The sequence below is a fragment of the Aotus nancymaae genome, unplaced genomic scaffold (assembly GCF_030222135.1).
Source record: "Aotus nancymaae isolate 86718 unplaced genomic scaffold, 86718_ANA_hifiasm-v0.15.2.pri h1tg000097l, whole genome shotgun sequence".
Classification (NCBI taxonomy): domain Eukaryota; kingdom Metazoa; phylum Chordata; class Mammalia; order Primates; family Aotidae; genus Aotus; species Aotus nancymaae.
The window spans coordinates 2,526,110-2,539,971 of NW_026988512.1; the positions used below are offsets into that span (position 1 = coordinate 2,526,110).

A 13,862-nucleotide genomic window follows, 5' to 3' on the forward strand; every position below is an offset into this window, starting at 1 on the left:
TTTTTTAAATATGTTGCTTTTATTCCAAAGAATAAAATGCTTGACAAACTCTTTAATCACAAGGTTTGAACCAAACTACCAGTCTTCTACAACAACTCTGTGAGGTAGGTATCTGCACAGCCACAAGGGATCCACACGGTCCTTTCTTCCCTTGTACCTTTCAAACACTGAGAATTGCAGCAGTTGAAACACTGTTCTAGTGGGCAGTTAGAACAGTTGTTCCCTCATCTGGTTCCCCACAGAGCTGCCCAAGTTATTATCTGCTCCTGGGGTTGGACCATCTGTTTTATGACAGTTACGATACTGTTGTTAAAAAATCCAAATCTTGTTACTTTGATTTATATGATTTAACTCTGAATCACATAAGTATCACTATGATGTTCACAACACTGATTGACTCTACTTGCTTTAAAAACTCTCAGATCCCTTCTGCATTTATCATCAGAGATCAATAAAGATGACAATAAGCAGGTCTAAATTTCTGAGATGTTAGCATTTACGCTTTTCACAATTTAACAAGATTTAAGATCATTTAGTATTTTTTTATGTTACAAAATTTGGTACAATACGCCTCTTTCAGGAAAGTCTTAGTAGTAACTCCAAATATTATAATTATTGTAACCAGAAATGTGACACTTGGAGCAGAACACATGCACACAAAATAAAATCCTGTCAAAAAATGACATCACCATCCCCCCACACCAAATGTATAATTGGTAGGAAAGGCATTTCCAGTCTGGTACATGGCAGTTTGACAAACTCCTACTCATTTGCTTTTCAAGTTGGTGACTGCAGCTGAAATGTTTTTCTGCGATGTCTGCCACCCTGTCAGCTATTTGATTTGGAAGTGTAGAGTTAGGATTCATGCAGTCTTCAGGTGTCATCTCTACAGACCTTTCCTCTTACGAGCGCTTAAGCTGTCTTACTCTGATGGAATTAATAAGGTAGCATGAAAGACTTCCAGAGAACCAGTTTCTTTCTTGCCGTTCCTCTTAACCTTCATGTCTATCTAAACCTCTTATGCAGGAGCCCTTCTAAGACATTTTGATGTAATGCCACTTTGATCAGTTATTTGTTGTGTGACTTCATTCAAAAACACTCATCAATAGCATGGGGACTGCATCTATGAAAGGGAAGGTGGTGCCCTGCACTCCTCACAAAATTGTCCAAAGGATAAAATGAAAAGCATGTGAGAAACTGCTTTAATTATAATGTGCTATGTTTAAGCATTATTGTCTTTCTCTATGACAAGCAACAGCTCTGTCCTAGGTCCAAATTAGAAAAACACATATTGATATTTCATTCAGAATCTCATTAGTTGGTAGTTGATCTGATTAGAGAGAATGTGACAGATTTTCTCTTTGGCCCAGTCTGCATATAGTGAGGCTCACTAATAAATTAATGGATTATTAACAGCAGTGATCTCAGATGACAATGCTAACACCGACTCCTGGGCATCCCCTCACATCCTGCCATCACACATTCACCAATGAGCAATGCCAGCCGGAGTGAGTCAGATCTCCCAATACTGTGTGGTATGGAGTCTTAAGATATATTCACTTGTTTGGCTCAAGACATGAATCTGGGCTGTGTGCTTCCATCTTGAGACAGTGTTTGTTTTTTTTTTTGAGATGGAGTCTTGCTTTGTCTCCCAGGCTGGAGTGCAATGGTGCAATCTCGGCTCACTGCAACCTCTGCCTCCTGGTTGAAGCGATTCTCCTGCCTCAGCCTCCCTCGTAGCTGGGATTACAGGTGCATGCTACTGCACCCAGCTAATTTTTGTATTTTTTTACTAGAGACGGGGTTTTGCCATGTTGGCCAGGCTGGTCTTGAACTCCTGACCTCAAGTGATCTACCTGCCTCAGCCTCCCAAAGTGCTGGGGATTACAGGTGTGAGCCACCATGCCCAGCCTTAAGAGAGTATTATAAAAATTTCTGACAACAGAAAACTAACCAAGTTTGTCCAGTCTGTTGCTACAGTTAACCAGTAATTTCTGTTGTCAAATGTAAATACTGTTCCCTGTACCTTCCTATGGGTTTTGATGCTCAAAGACATGAAGATCCATATTCTTCAGAAATGCATCCGGCTACTTTGTGTTTACAGCATCACCCAGGTTCCTAAAACAATCTCCCTTTATAAAGTACTTTTATAGCTACTATGAAAGGATGAACTCTTGTTTAAATGTCATAACTGTGAACATCAAGTGTGCTGACTGGAGATAAATGTTTTTCATCTTAATTCTATTGATTAAAATGTGTTCTGTAAACTAGAATATGGTACCGAAGTATGAAGTTCAAGTTTCTTCTTTCAGTTCCAGCTGATAACAAATAATTATACCAGAATGAAAAAGCAAAACTGCTCCAAATGCACAAAACTTAGCTAGCACTAAAAAAAATACTGAATTTTCCCCAATAGTGTATAATATTTTATTGTAACAAAAATATTTAGATGAATTTCACAGCTATATATTATCATATAGGTACCCACTGAGAAGGATAAGGTAGATAAACTGTACATTTAACAATATTTTACTACACATCCAATTAATCTAAGTAATTTTGGGGAAAAGAAAAAGATAAAAGGATCCCTTTTTTATGTAATTTCATATTTTTTCCAGACAACACAGAATCAAGATACAACTGTAGATCATTATAATTCTAAACTTAACATTAGAACCTGCAACATGTGAAAATTCCAGTTATATATTCCTAGGCATTTGTCAAATGATCATCAAATGTTTGTCTTATAGTGGTTTTACGTTTGTGAGATAATGCTCCATTGCTTCATTGCTTTACACTGCCATGGGTCCTTCTGTTTGACGTTACACATTAGCTCAGATATCCTAGTAAACTTAGTTTTTTTTTTATTCATCTCGTTAGCCTTTGGGTTATCACTTCTCGATACATAATTGAGATGTAGATAAGCAATAAAAAGATCACAAAGAAATCATCTAGAAAGCCTAGAATTCCAAACAAGGCTTCAGGTACAAAATCTAGAGGGGATATAAGATAGAAAAAAGCTCCCATTAAACAAAGTATTATCCTGATGCGAAACATCCAGAAAAGGCCCCCGACTGAAAACATTTCCCTGAATGCATGCCTCAGTAAAGTGGGTAGATCCATAATTCTCTCCATAATCTGGTAGAGGGAAAAACAAATATTATGATTTGGCATCTAATGTGTCAGATTTCAAAATAATACAATTTTCTTACAATATGTAAACACTGTTAAGATGAGTTAAGGTGAATTAAGGAGTTACACACTGATTGAACATATTTTCTAATGTGTTACTTTTAAAAATAGCTCTTTGAATACTAGTTCTTACAAAATTGGTCTTAGTGAAGATAACTGAAAAGCAACTAAAGTGTCATCAAGCTTCATATATGGGATACAGTAATGCAAAACTCAAGTCACATCTGATTTGCGTTAGTAAACCAAAGAGCCTAGTACACAGGATTAGAGTCTGAGACTTCAGCTTAAGTGTCTGTTTTGAAGTCAGACAGATCTGGGTTTGAATTCAAAATCGATCACTTATTAGCCAGGTGATCTTGGCAACAGCTGCTTAACCTACTAGAGATAATTCAACAACTAACTGAGTATGCGCAAGGACTATTAAGAACTAAAAGGTTCCCTGGCAAGGAGACTAAAAATTCAAAAGAACAAAAATAACTAAAAGACATACTCTGTATGAAAGACCTTTATAATTTGCCAGCTGATGTAGAAGTGATTATACATTAAAGACACAGGAACTTTGATGTTTAAATAGTTTAAAAATAGTGGTGAAACTGATTCCTCCCGGTGAATCACTTCCTCTGGCCATCCCTCTGCTCTGTGTAACAATCTGTGTAACAGTCACACGCCCAACCCTGGGCAGGCATTTTATGCAGCCAGATACATTGAGAGGAAGATGGAGACAGAAATAACTGAGCAAGTGAGGAGAAAATAGTTTTCAAAACTCCAGACCAAGAGAAAATCCTCTTGTGACTCCTTCTGGAACACTGGTCACCAAAGTGCAAGAATGGTCCTTTCATAATCACTTCCTGTGTTCTGTGGAAGAACTAACATTTGAAGCAAAACAGCCTTACAGCTTTCACAAAGTTTATGGTAAATGACTTGAGATACTCTTAACAAACTGCCAGAATGTTTCTGACCACCTTTCTGTTCTTTTTCTGAGGTATTTTGTTCACTTGTAATATGGTATCATCATTTATACAAAATATATAATAATTAGACAAGAAATATGAAATGATTTAGTAAGAAATGTTTTTGCATAAACTGACTCCAACTTTGAAGGAGGCACAATATTAGAGAACTAAATGGCTTTATTATAATTTCATCACATACCAGGCTTTTTTATTCATTAAATATCTGACACAAAAAATAACTGAGTAATAGTATGATTCACATTTTAAAAATACGAATGAAAAATTTTAAAGGCCAGGTGCGGTGGCTTACACTAGTAATCCCAGCACTTTGGGAGGCCAAGGCGAGCAGATTGCTTAAGGCCAGGAGTTTTGAGATTAGCCTAGAAAACATGGTGAAACCCCGTCTCTACCAAAAATACAAAAATTAGCTGGGCATGGTGGCACACACCTGTAATCCTAGCTACTCAGGTGGCTGAAGCATGAGAATTGTTTGAATCCAGGAGGCAGAGGTTGCAGTGAGCTGAGATTGCACCATTGCCCTCTGGCCTGGGTGACAGAGCGAGACTCTGTCTCAAAAAGAAAAGAAATGAAAAGAAAAAATTTTAATGACTTTTTAAAGTTCAGTAGTAGCTCCTGAATTTGAAACAGGTTGCATTTTTAAAGAACCATCCTATAGATGTCACGGGATGTAAAAAAACATTGCTGAATCAAAATTGCAGAAGAGACTCCCAAATAATTATGGAGGACAACATGATTGGATTTTTTTTACTATTCAATGAAAAATAGGTAAATCTACCCATTATCATTCATAACAGTTGAAACTGTATGCCCTGAAATGTACACGACCTCACAGAACAACAAGGGAGCATGAGCACATGTCTTTTTAACACTGAAGCATCTAAATAGCTTAATATATTCGGCTGGGAGCAGCAGTATCAATTCTTATCTTAATAGTAACTCATTCATTTATTCAACAAACATTAAGCCATCAAATTTGGCACTGGTGAATAAATTAATTTGGCAGTGGTGAATAAATAAAAATGGTCCTTACCCTTATGAAGCTTTTAGTTTACTGAGAGAAAGATAACAAACAAGAATTGAGTGCTATCTATGATAAACACCATAAAGGAAAGGTACAGTGGGCAGCCACAGAGCAGGGAAAACTCCAAGGAGGGTCTACTTAACATAGTTGTCATCTAAAGACTGGGAATCACCATGAGAGCAGAAGGACAAACATTCCATGCAAAGGAAGTGTCAGGTGTGACAGCCTTAAGGTGGAAGGAGTTTGTGTGTGTGCTGATTGCTGAGAGCAGGGTGGCTGCAGGGTGGTGAATGAAGTGGTTGACAGAAGATTTGGAGAAGGAGGAAGGACCGGATCGTGCAGGCCCTTGTAAGCCACAGTAAGGAGTTGGAACATTCAAAAACATTGTGCCGCATGCGCTGGCTCATGCCTGTAATCCCAACACTTTGGGAGGTTGAGGCAGGTCGGGACCACTCAAGCCCAGGAGTTTAGGACCAGCCTGGACAACATGGCAAAACCCCTTCTCTACAAAAACTATATAGCCAGGTTATGGTGGCATGCACCTGTAGTCCCGACTACTTGGAAAGCTGATGCAGGAGGATGGCTTGAGCCCAGGAGGCAAAAGTTGCAGCAAGCCAAGATTGTGCCACTGTACTAGAGCTTGGGCAACAGAGCCAGACCCTGTCTCAAAACAAACAAACAAACAAACAAAATGGAAGTTTTCAAACATGAGAGCATCATGGTCTCATTTATGTTTAGAAAATATTTATCAGGCTGCTGTGGCAGGGAAAAAAGTAGAAGTGAGGAGGCCACTGTGGTTGCCATGAGCAGAGATGACAGGGCTGGACCAGCACAAAGTCTACAGTGACTGAAAGAGGTAGACACAGGCTGGGCATGGTACGTTAACACCTGTAATCCCAGCACTTTGGAAGTTGAGGGGGTGGATTGCTTGAGTCCGGGAGTTCGAGGCCAGCCTGGGCAACATGGCAAAACCTAGCCACTCCAAAAAATTAGCCAGGTGTGGTGATGCACACCTGTGGTCCCAGCTACTTGGGAAGCTGAGGCGGTAGGATGGCCTGAGCCTGGAAGGTTGAGGCTGCAGTGAGCTGTGATCGCACCACCTGCATTCCAGCCTGGAAAACAGAGTGAGAACCTGTCTCAAACAACACCACCACCATAGCCAAGACATTTTTATTCTTTTTGAGACAGGGTCTCACTCTATCACCCAGGCTGGAGTGCAGTGATGTGACCATGGCTCATTGCAACCTCTGCCTCCCCGGCTCATGCAATCCTCCCACCTCAGCCTCCCAAGTAGCTGAGACTACAGGTGTGGACCACCATGCCCAACTACTTTTTGTATTTTTTGGTAGAGACAGGGTCTTGCCAAATTGCCCAGGCTGGTCTCAAACTCCTGAGTTCAAGTGATTCACCTTTCTCAGTCTTCCAAAGTCCTGGGATTATAGGTGTGAGCCACTGCGCCCGGCCAGCAAGGATGTTTTGTTGCAGTAAAAATAACAGGATACCCCAAAAATACAAAGAAAAGAGGATTACTTATAGATCAGATGAGAGGAATGAAGAAGAGGAGGAAATCAAAACTGAGAAAAGAACAGACTATCTTAAGGAGGGAATCAGCTCCATACTCCACATGGTAAGTTGGAGATGCCTGTGGAACACCCATGCTGAAGTGGAAGCGAAGCAGCTGAACATACAAAGTCTGGAGCTCAGAGGAGAGGTCTGGGCTGTCCATATGAATTTGGATTTAGTATGTTCTAGTTTTTGAAGTACTTATTTGGTTTTACATTTCTTTTTTCTTTCTTTTTTTTTTTTTTTTTTTGAGACAAAGTCACACTCTGTTGCCAGGTCGGAGTACAGTGGCGTGACCTTGGCTCACTGCAACCTCCGCCTCCTGGGTTGAAGTGATTCTCCTGCCTCAGCCTCCCGAGTAGCTGGGACTACAGGTGCATGCCACCACGCCTGGCTAATTATTTTCTATTTTTAGTAGAGACAGGGTTTCACCATGTTGGCTAGAATGTTCTCAATCCCTTGACCTCATGATTCGCCTGCCTTGTCCTCCCAAACTGCTGGGATTACAGGCGTGAGTCAGCGCGCCCGGCCTCAGTTTTACATTTCTGAGAATGTGTTAGATTTTGAGAAAACAAGAATGAGTCAGTAAAATGTGCCAGTTTTTGATTTATCAAATACTTCTGGGGTAGGGGCATGGGGGAAAAAAGGTTAACTGTAAAATTAATGTGTTCTTTAAAAGCAGAATGCTTTTACATAGTTAAAAGCACATATAAACATATCCCTCCACACCTGGAATTTTTTTTTTAAGACAGAGTCTCGCTCTGGAGCCCAGCCTGGAGAGTAGTGGTGTGATCTCGGGTCACTGCAGTCTCCGCCTCCTGCCTCAGCCTCCTGAGTAGCTATATTTTTAGTAGAGACGAGGTTTCACCATGTTGGCCAGGCTGGTCTTGAACTCCTGACCCCGTGATCCACCTGCCTTGGCCTCCCAAAGTTCTGGGATTACAGGCGTTGAGCCACCGTGCCCGGCCTTTTTTTTCTTCTTTGAGACAGAGTCTCACTCTGTTGCCCAGGCTGGAGTACAGTGGCACGATCTCAGCTCACTGCAACCTCTGTCTCCTGGGGTCAAGCAATTCTTCTGCCTCAGCCTCCCCAGTAGCTGTGACTACAGGCGCAAGCCACCACAGCCAGCTAATTTTTGAATTTTTAGTAGAGACGGGGTTTCACCATGTTGATCAGGCTAATCTTGAACTGACCTCAAATGATCCACCTGCCTCAGCCTCCCAAAGTGCTGGGATTACAGGCATAAGCCACTGCACCCAGCCTAAACCTGGAATTTTTTTTTTTTTTTTTTGAGATGGAGTTTCGCTCTTGTCACCCAGGCTGGAGTGCAATGGTGCAATTTTGGCTCACTGCAACCTCTGCCTCTGTGGTTCAAGCAATTCTTTTTCCTCAGCCTCCCAATTAGCTGGGATTACAGGTGCCCACCACCATGCCCAGCTAATTTTGTATTTTCAGTAGAGATGGGGTTTCACCATGTTGGCAAGCCTGGTCTCGAACTGCTGACCTCAGGTGATCCACCCGCCTTGGCCTCCCAAAGTGCCGGGATTATAGGCATGAGCCACTGCACCCAGCCAACCTGAAATTTTTTAAGGGAACATTTCAAACAGGTGGCTAGGGCAATTAGAATAAAACACAACTGTGAAACTGTTGAAGTTTTCTGTTGTAACTTTTCTCAAAAGACAAATGGTGTTTTAGTATCACATAGGAGTCATTAATTTTCTATTTCCCTTTAATTTTTTCTATTGCTCTGTGCAGTTTCTTTTTCATAAAAACTTATGCTGTTTGTTTTTTAAGAAAGAAAATTGTAGTCCTTGGGAAAGCTGTAACATAGTGACTGGCAACAATGAAGGTAAAAACTTGACCCAACACATATAATGAGATTTTTCTTTTTCTTGTTTTTTGAGAAGGGTCTCATTCTGCCACTCAGGTGGGAGTGCAATGGTGTGATCATGGCTCACTGCAGCCTTGACCTCCTGGGTTCAGGTGATCCTCCCACCTCAGCCTCCCAAGAAGCAGGGACTATAGGCATGTGCCAACAAGCCTGGCTAATTTTTTGGTATTTTTTGTAGGGATGGGGTTTCACCGTGTTGCCCAAGCTGGTCTCAAACTCCTGGGCTCAGGTGATCTGCCTGCCTTGGCCTCCCAAAGTACTAGGATTACAGGTGTGAGCCACTGTGCCTGGCCGAGATTTTTCATAGTCAAAGAATACTTGTTGGTAAACCTCACTTTACAAAAGAGAAGTAATATGTATTACTTCTCTTTTGTATTACTTACAGATCTGGGCTGTCCTGAGAATCTCCGGTTATAATCATTAATATCCTGATGCAATCTCACAACATCCTGAGACTGATTATCATCACCAAATACCGTTAGGAGTAAGGTTACCTGCATATTATAGAAAAAAAATTATTTCAACTTTCTTCATCATGTTGTTTTCCGTTTTGTGTTATTATTCAATAGAATGATAAAGGCTTCTAAATTTATATTTCACTCATTTTTAAATAAAGGGAACCTGGGGGAGGAGAGTAAGTAATTACTTTGCAATAAAATCGAATGCAATATAGAATTTTAACTCCTATAAGATAAAATAGGCACCATATCCAACTACTGGTCTAATCTTTTCCTGTCCATACCAGGGCTGAATTCAGTAGTTCTCTATTTGGGCCAACAGATATCTGAAGATACAAGAATGATGAGGAAACATTCAGGAGGAAGGTGACATAAAATATATAACTGTCACTTTAAGACAGAACAATTATGGTTTTCTTTTTTGGTATTAAAATAATGATTGGTTATTCTTACTGGTATTTGAAAGATCTTTGAATGCTTAAGATCATAATATAAAGATTATTTTATAATAATCTTTCTATTATGCAGATGACCATCTGCATTGAGAAGAATGGTAGCATAGGATAGATGAAGATGAATAGCATACCAGGCCCCACCCTGGCTCTCCCTGAGGGGAACTTTGCTCGGCCAATGGAAGTGCAGCCAAGATGGCCATACACTCCCTAGGAACCGAAGATGGCCACCATCTTGATTCCACTTTTCTTAAAGACTTAGAAAAGGGTGCGTGCCTGTAATCCCAGCTACTCAGGAGGCTGAGGCAGGAGAATCCTTGAACCTAGGAGGTGGAGGTTGCATAATATAAAGATTAAGTTATTTCAGGGACCAGCTCTCAAACAATTCCTACTACAATAAAAAAAGAAATTTTTGGTATGGTTATATAACATAATACATTTAACCCTGCTTCCTTCATGATTGTGGTAAAAAGAATATACAAATGTCCCAGAATCATACCGGAGTAATCTGAAGGTAACAGACAGTACCTTGAAAAATAAATACAGTTTAGGACATAACATCCCCATAGAAAATGGTCACTAATGATTATACGATGACATATAAATGGGAAGAAGTGGTGGCTGATTTAGTTTTAAATCATGTTTTTATCCTTCCTCAGTTCAGCTAAAAACCAAGTCTTCCCACTGCTTAGATGCTTTCCAAACAGCTGAACAAAGGAGTGACTAAGCACAGAAGGTGGTAAGAACAGCAAGTGCAGCCATTTCTTCCTTCATAAATTTGTTAATAAAAAATGCATAATTTTGATACACATTAATGGAGCACCTATGGCGGGCCAGGTACTCTGCTAAGTGATAGGTATGCCAAAAAAAAAAAAATGAAGACACAACCCTGCTTCAGGGTGACTACAACACCCACAATAAAAGGGGAGGCAGACCTGGCCTACAGCCTTATATGGCCCTGGGGCAGGTGCAAGAATGCTGCTGTGAGAGGGAGAATCTCTTTTGCCTGGGGTGGCCAGGAAGCCTGACACTGAGCTGAGCCTGGAAATGGAGGTAGGACTGTGGCTGGTGTGCATGCATTCAGGGGGAGAAGTGGAGAGCGTGTTCCAGTCAGAGGCGGCAGCCTGTACATTTGCTATTTTCATGACCATTTACTGAAGGGGACTACTGAAAACAGGAGGTAGAACAAGCACTTGCCATCTGTCTTGCACCCAGGATGAATTACTCTCAGCTTAGGGAACCAAGAGCTACTATATTAAGACAACTTCATCTCAGCCTTCTGAGCCTCTAGTCAATTTATGGATAGTACATAGGATACCACTGGCTACTGCACACGTGCCCTTTGAAAAGTCATGGGCAAAACCAAGAGAAAGGGGCTGGAACTATTTTTTATTATTATTTTTTTTTGAGACAGAGTCTTGCTCTGTCACCAGGCTGGAGTGCAGGAGCACGATCTTGGCTCACTGCAACCTCCACCTCCTGGATTCAAACAATTCTCTGCCTCAGCCTCCCAAGTAGCTGGGACTCCAGGAGCGCACTACCACACCCAGCTAATTTTTGTATTTTTAGTAGAGACAGAGTTTCGCCGTGTTGGCCAAGATGGTCTTGATCTTGTAATCTGCCCACCTCGGCCTCCCAAAGTGCTGGGATTATAGTGGAACTATTTTTTTTTAATGTAGACCTACTCCCTGGTTTGGATGTTGCTGACTGAGAGCAAAACATGCTGAGAGGCGGTATTGGCAAGTAAGCTTCAATGTTTTTTGTTTTTTTTTTCTAGACTGAGTCCTGCCCTGTCACCAGGCTGGAGTACAGTGGGCATGATCTTGGCTCACTACAACCTCCACCTCCCAGGTTCAAGCAATTCTTCTGCTTCAGCCTCCCAAGTAGCTGGGACTACAGGTGCATGCCACCTCGCCTGGCTAATTTTTGTATTTTAGTAGAGATGGGGTTTCACCATGTTGGCCAGGATGGTCTCGATCTCTTGACCTCATGATCCGCCCGCCTTGGCCTCTCAAAGTGCTGGGATTACAGGCGTGAGCCACCACACCTGGCCATATGCTTCAATGTTGACTGCCTTGTGTCATGCATCAAATCAGCCAGAGAGGCATACAGAAACAGTTTCCTCCTGATCACGTGACCATAAGTAAAATATGAAAGAGGCAGAATTTGAGAATGTGGAAGCAAGAATAATAAGAAAATGACTTGGACATCCTTCTCTGCACCAAAATAAGAGGGCAGCTGGGGAGAAACAGACAGCTACAATAAAGGCTGAAAGAGAGAGAGAGAGTGTGTGTGTGTGTGTACATTCCACCGATGGGTAAGTGGGAGAATGCTTTTTTTTTAGTGATGTAATCTCACTCTATTGCCCACGCTGGAGTATAGTCCCATGATCATAGCTCACTGCAGTGTCAAACTCCTGAGCTCAAGCAATCCCCCCAGCTCAGACTCCCAAGTAGTTGTGACTACAGGTACACACCACCACACCAGGCTAATTTTATTTTCTTAGTTTTTTTGTAGAGAGGGAATCTCATTTTGTTGCCTAAGCCGGTCTCGAACTCCTGGCTTCAAGTGATCCTCTAGCCTTGGCCTCCCAAAGTGCTGGCCTGTATTTTTTTTTTTTTTTTTTTTTTTGAGACAGAGTCTCACTCTGTCTTCCAGGCTGGAGTGCAGTGGCATGATCTTGGCTCACTCCAACCTCTGCCCCGAAGGTTGTAGCAATTCTCCTACCTCAGCTGCCTGAGTAGGTGGGATTACAGGTGCCTACCACCATACCAGGCTAATTTTTTTGGATTTGTAGTAGAGATGGGATTTTGCCATTTTAGCCAGGCTGGTCTTGAACTCTTGACCTCAGGTGATCCTCCCGCCTCGGCCTCCCAAAGTGCTGGGATTACAGGCATGAGCCACTGTGCCCAGCCTGTATTTTTTTTTTTTTTTTTTGTGAGACAGAGTTTCACTCTTGTTGCCCAGGCTGGAGTGCAATGGTGCGATCTTAGCTCACTGCAACCTCCACCTCCCAGGTTCAAGCAATTCTCCTGCCTCAGCCTCCCTAGTAGCTGGGATTACAACATGTGCTACCATGCCCGGCTAATTTTTTGTATTTTTAGTAGAGACGGGGTTTCACCATGTTGGCCAGGCTGGTTTCAAACTCCTGACCTCAGGTGATCCACCCACCTCGGCCTCCCAAAGTGCTGAGATTACAGGCATAAGCCACTGTGCCCAGCCTGTATTTTTTTTATGTGTGTGTGAGACGGAGTTTCACTCTTGTTGCCCAGGCTGGAGTGCAATGGCGTGATCTCAGCTCACTGCAACCTCCACCTCCCAGGTTCATGCAATTCTCCTGCCTTAGCCTCCCTAGTAGCTGGGATTACAGGCATGTGCTACCATGCCTGGCTAATTTTTTGTATTTTTAGTAGAGACGGGGTTTCACCATGTTGGCCAGGCTGGTTTCAAACTCCTGACCTCAAGTGATCCACCCACCTCGGCCTCCCAAAGTGCTGGGATTATAGGCGTAAGCCACCGCGCCCAGCCTGTATTTTTATTTTAAATGAAAAATAAATATAATGGAAATCATGAAAACAGTGTACAACTGATAGAATGTCCTATTTTGTCATATTTAAAAACTGAGAATGTTGGTTTCTCAGAATTGTTCAGTATTCCATTTCTTCAGTTTATCAAAGAAATGGAGAGAATTTGGCACGTCTCATCTGCACTGACAGTTCAGTCTCAGGTTCATGTTTACTTACTGCCTCCCTCCAGAGGTGGCTTCGATGCTAACTGTCATGGTCTAAGCTTTTCTGGACAATGCAATGTGGCCATGTCTCTAAAAGGAATGAAACATTAAAAAAAATCATTATATACCATTTAAAGCTATCTGGATCCTCACCAGAAAAAGATTAAATATAAATTGAACAGGAAAAAAATCTTTTTTTCAAAAGAAAAAAGGTATATAGAGGATATATGTTAATATACTGATTAAGTAGTTTGGGTATTCCTTTGCTGGTATTGCTACAAAGACTTTACTGGGATTTTTGGGAAGGATTCATTTACCAGTTGTTTTTCATTACAACTGTAGGATTTCAAACAGGATGCCCTTTTTTAGTGATAGCTCAATGACAGTTTTAAAAAAATAATTGTGGGCCGAGTACAAATTAAAAAAAAATCATAGGTTGGGTGTCGTAGCTCATGCCTATAATCCCAGCACCTTGGGAGGCTGAGGCAGGAGGATTGCTTGAGCTGAGAGGTTGGAGGCTAAGATGGAAGGATTGCTTGGGCCCAGGAAGTCAAGGCTGCAGTAAGCTACGATCATGCCAT

The 13,862-nt window shown here is 41.6% G+C and overlaps 1 protein-coding gene across 3 annotated transcripts in view; it reads right to left on the reverse strand.

Annotated features, from left to right (window-relative positions):
• The window catches only part of RNF170 (ring finger protein 170), a 51,841-nt gene continuing 37,979 nt past the window's right edge, over positions 1–13,862 (reverse strand). For 2 of the 3 annotated variants that reach the window (XM_021675828.2, XM_012476027.3), the window contains 2 exons: positions 9,025–9,135; positions 1–3,138 (listed from right to left, as the gene is read on the reverse strand). In XM_021675828.2, the coding sequence (XP_021531503.2) occupies positions 2,869–3,138; positions 9,025–9,135 (381 nt within the window). In that variant the 3' untranslated portion in view covers positions 1–2,868. The remainder of the gene's footprint in view (positions 3,139–9,024; positions 9,136–13,862) is intronic. The other variant, XM_021675827.2, reaches the window with a different exon arrangement.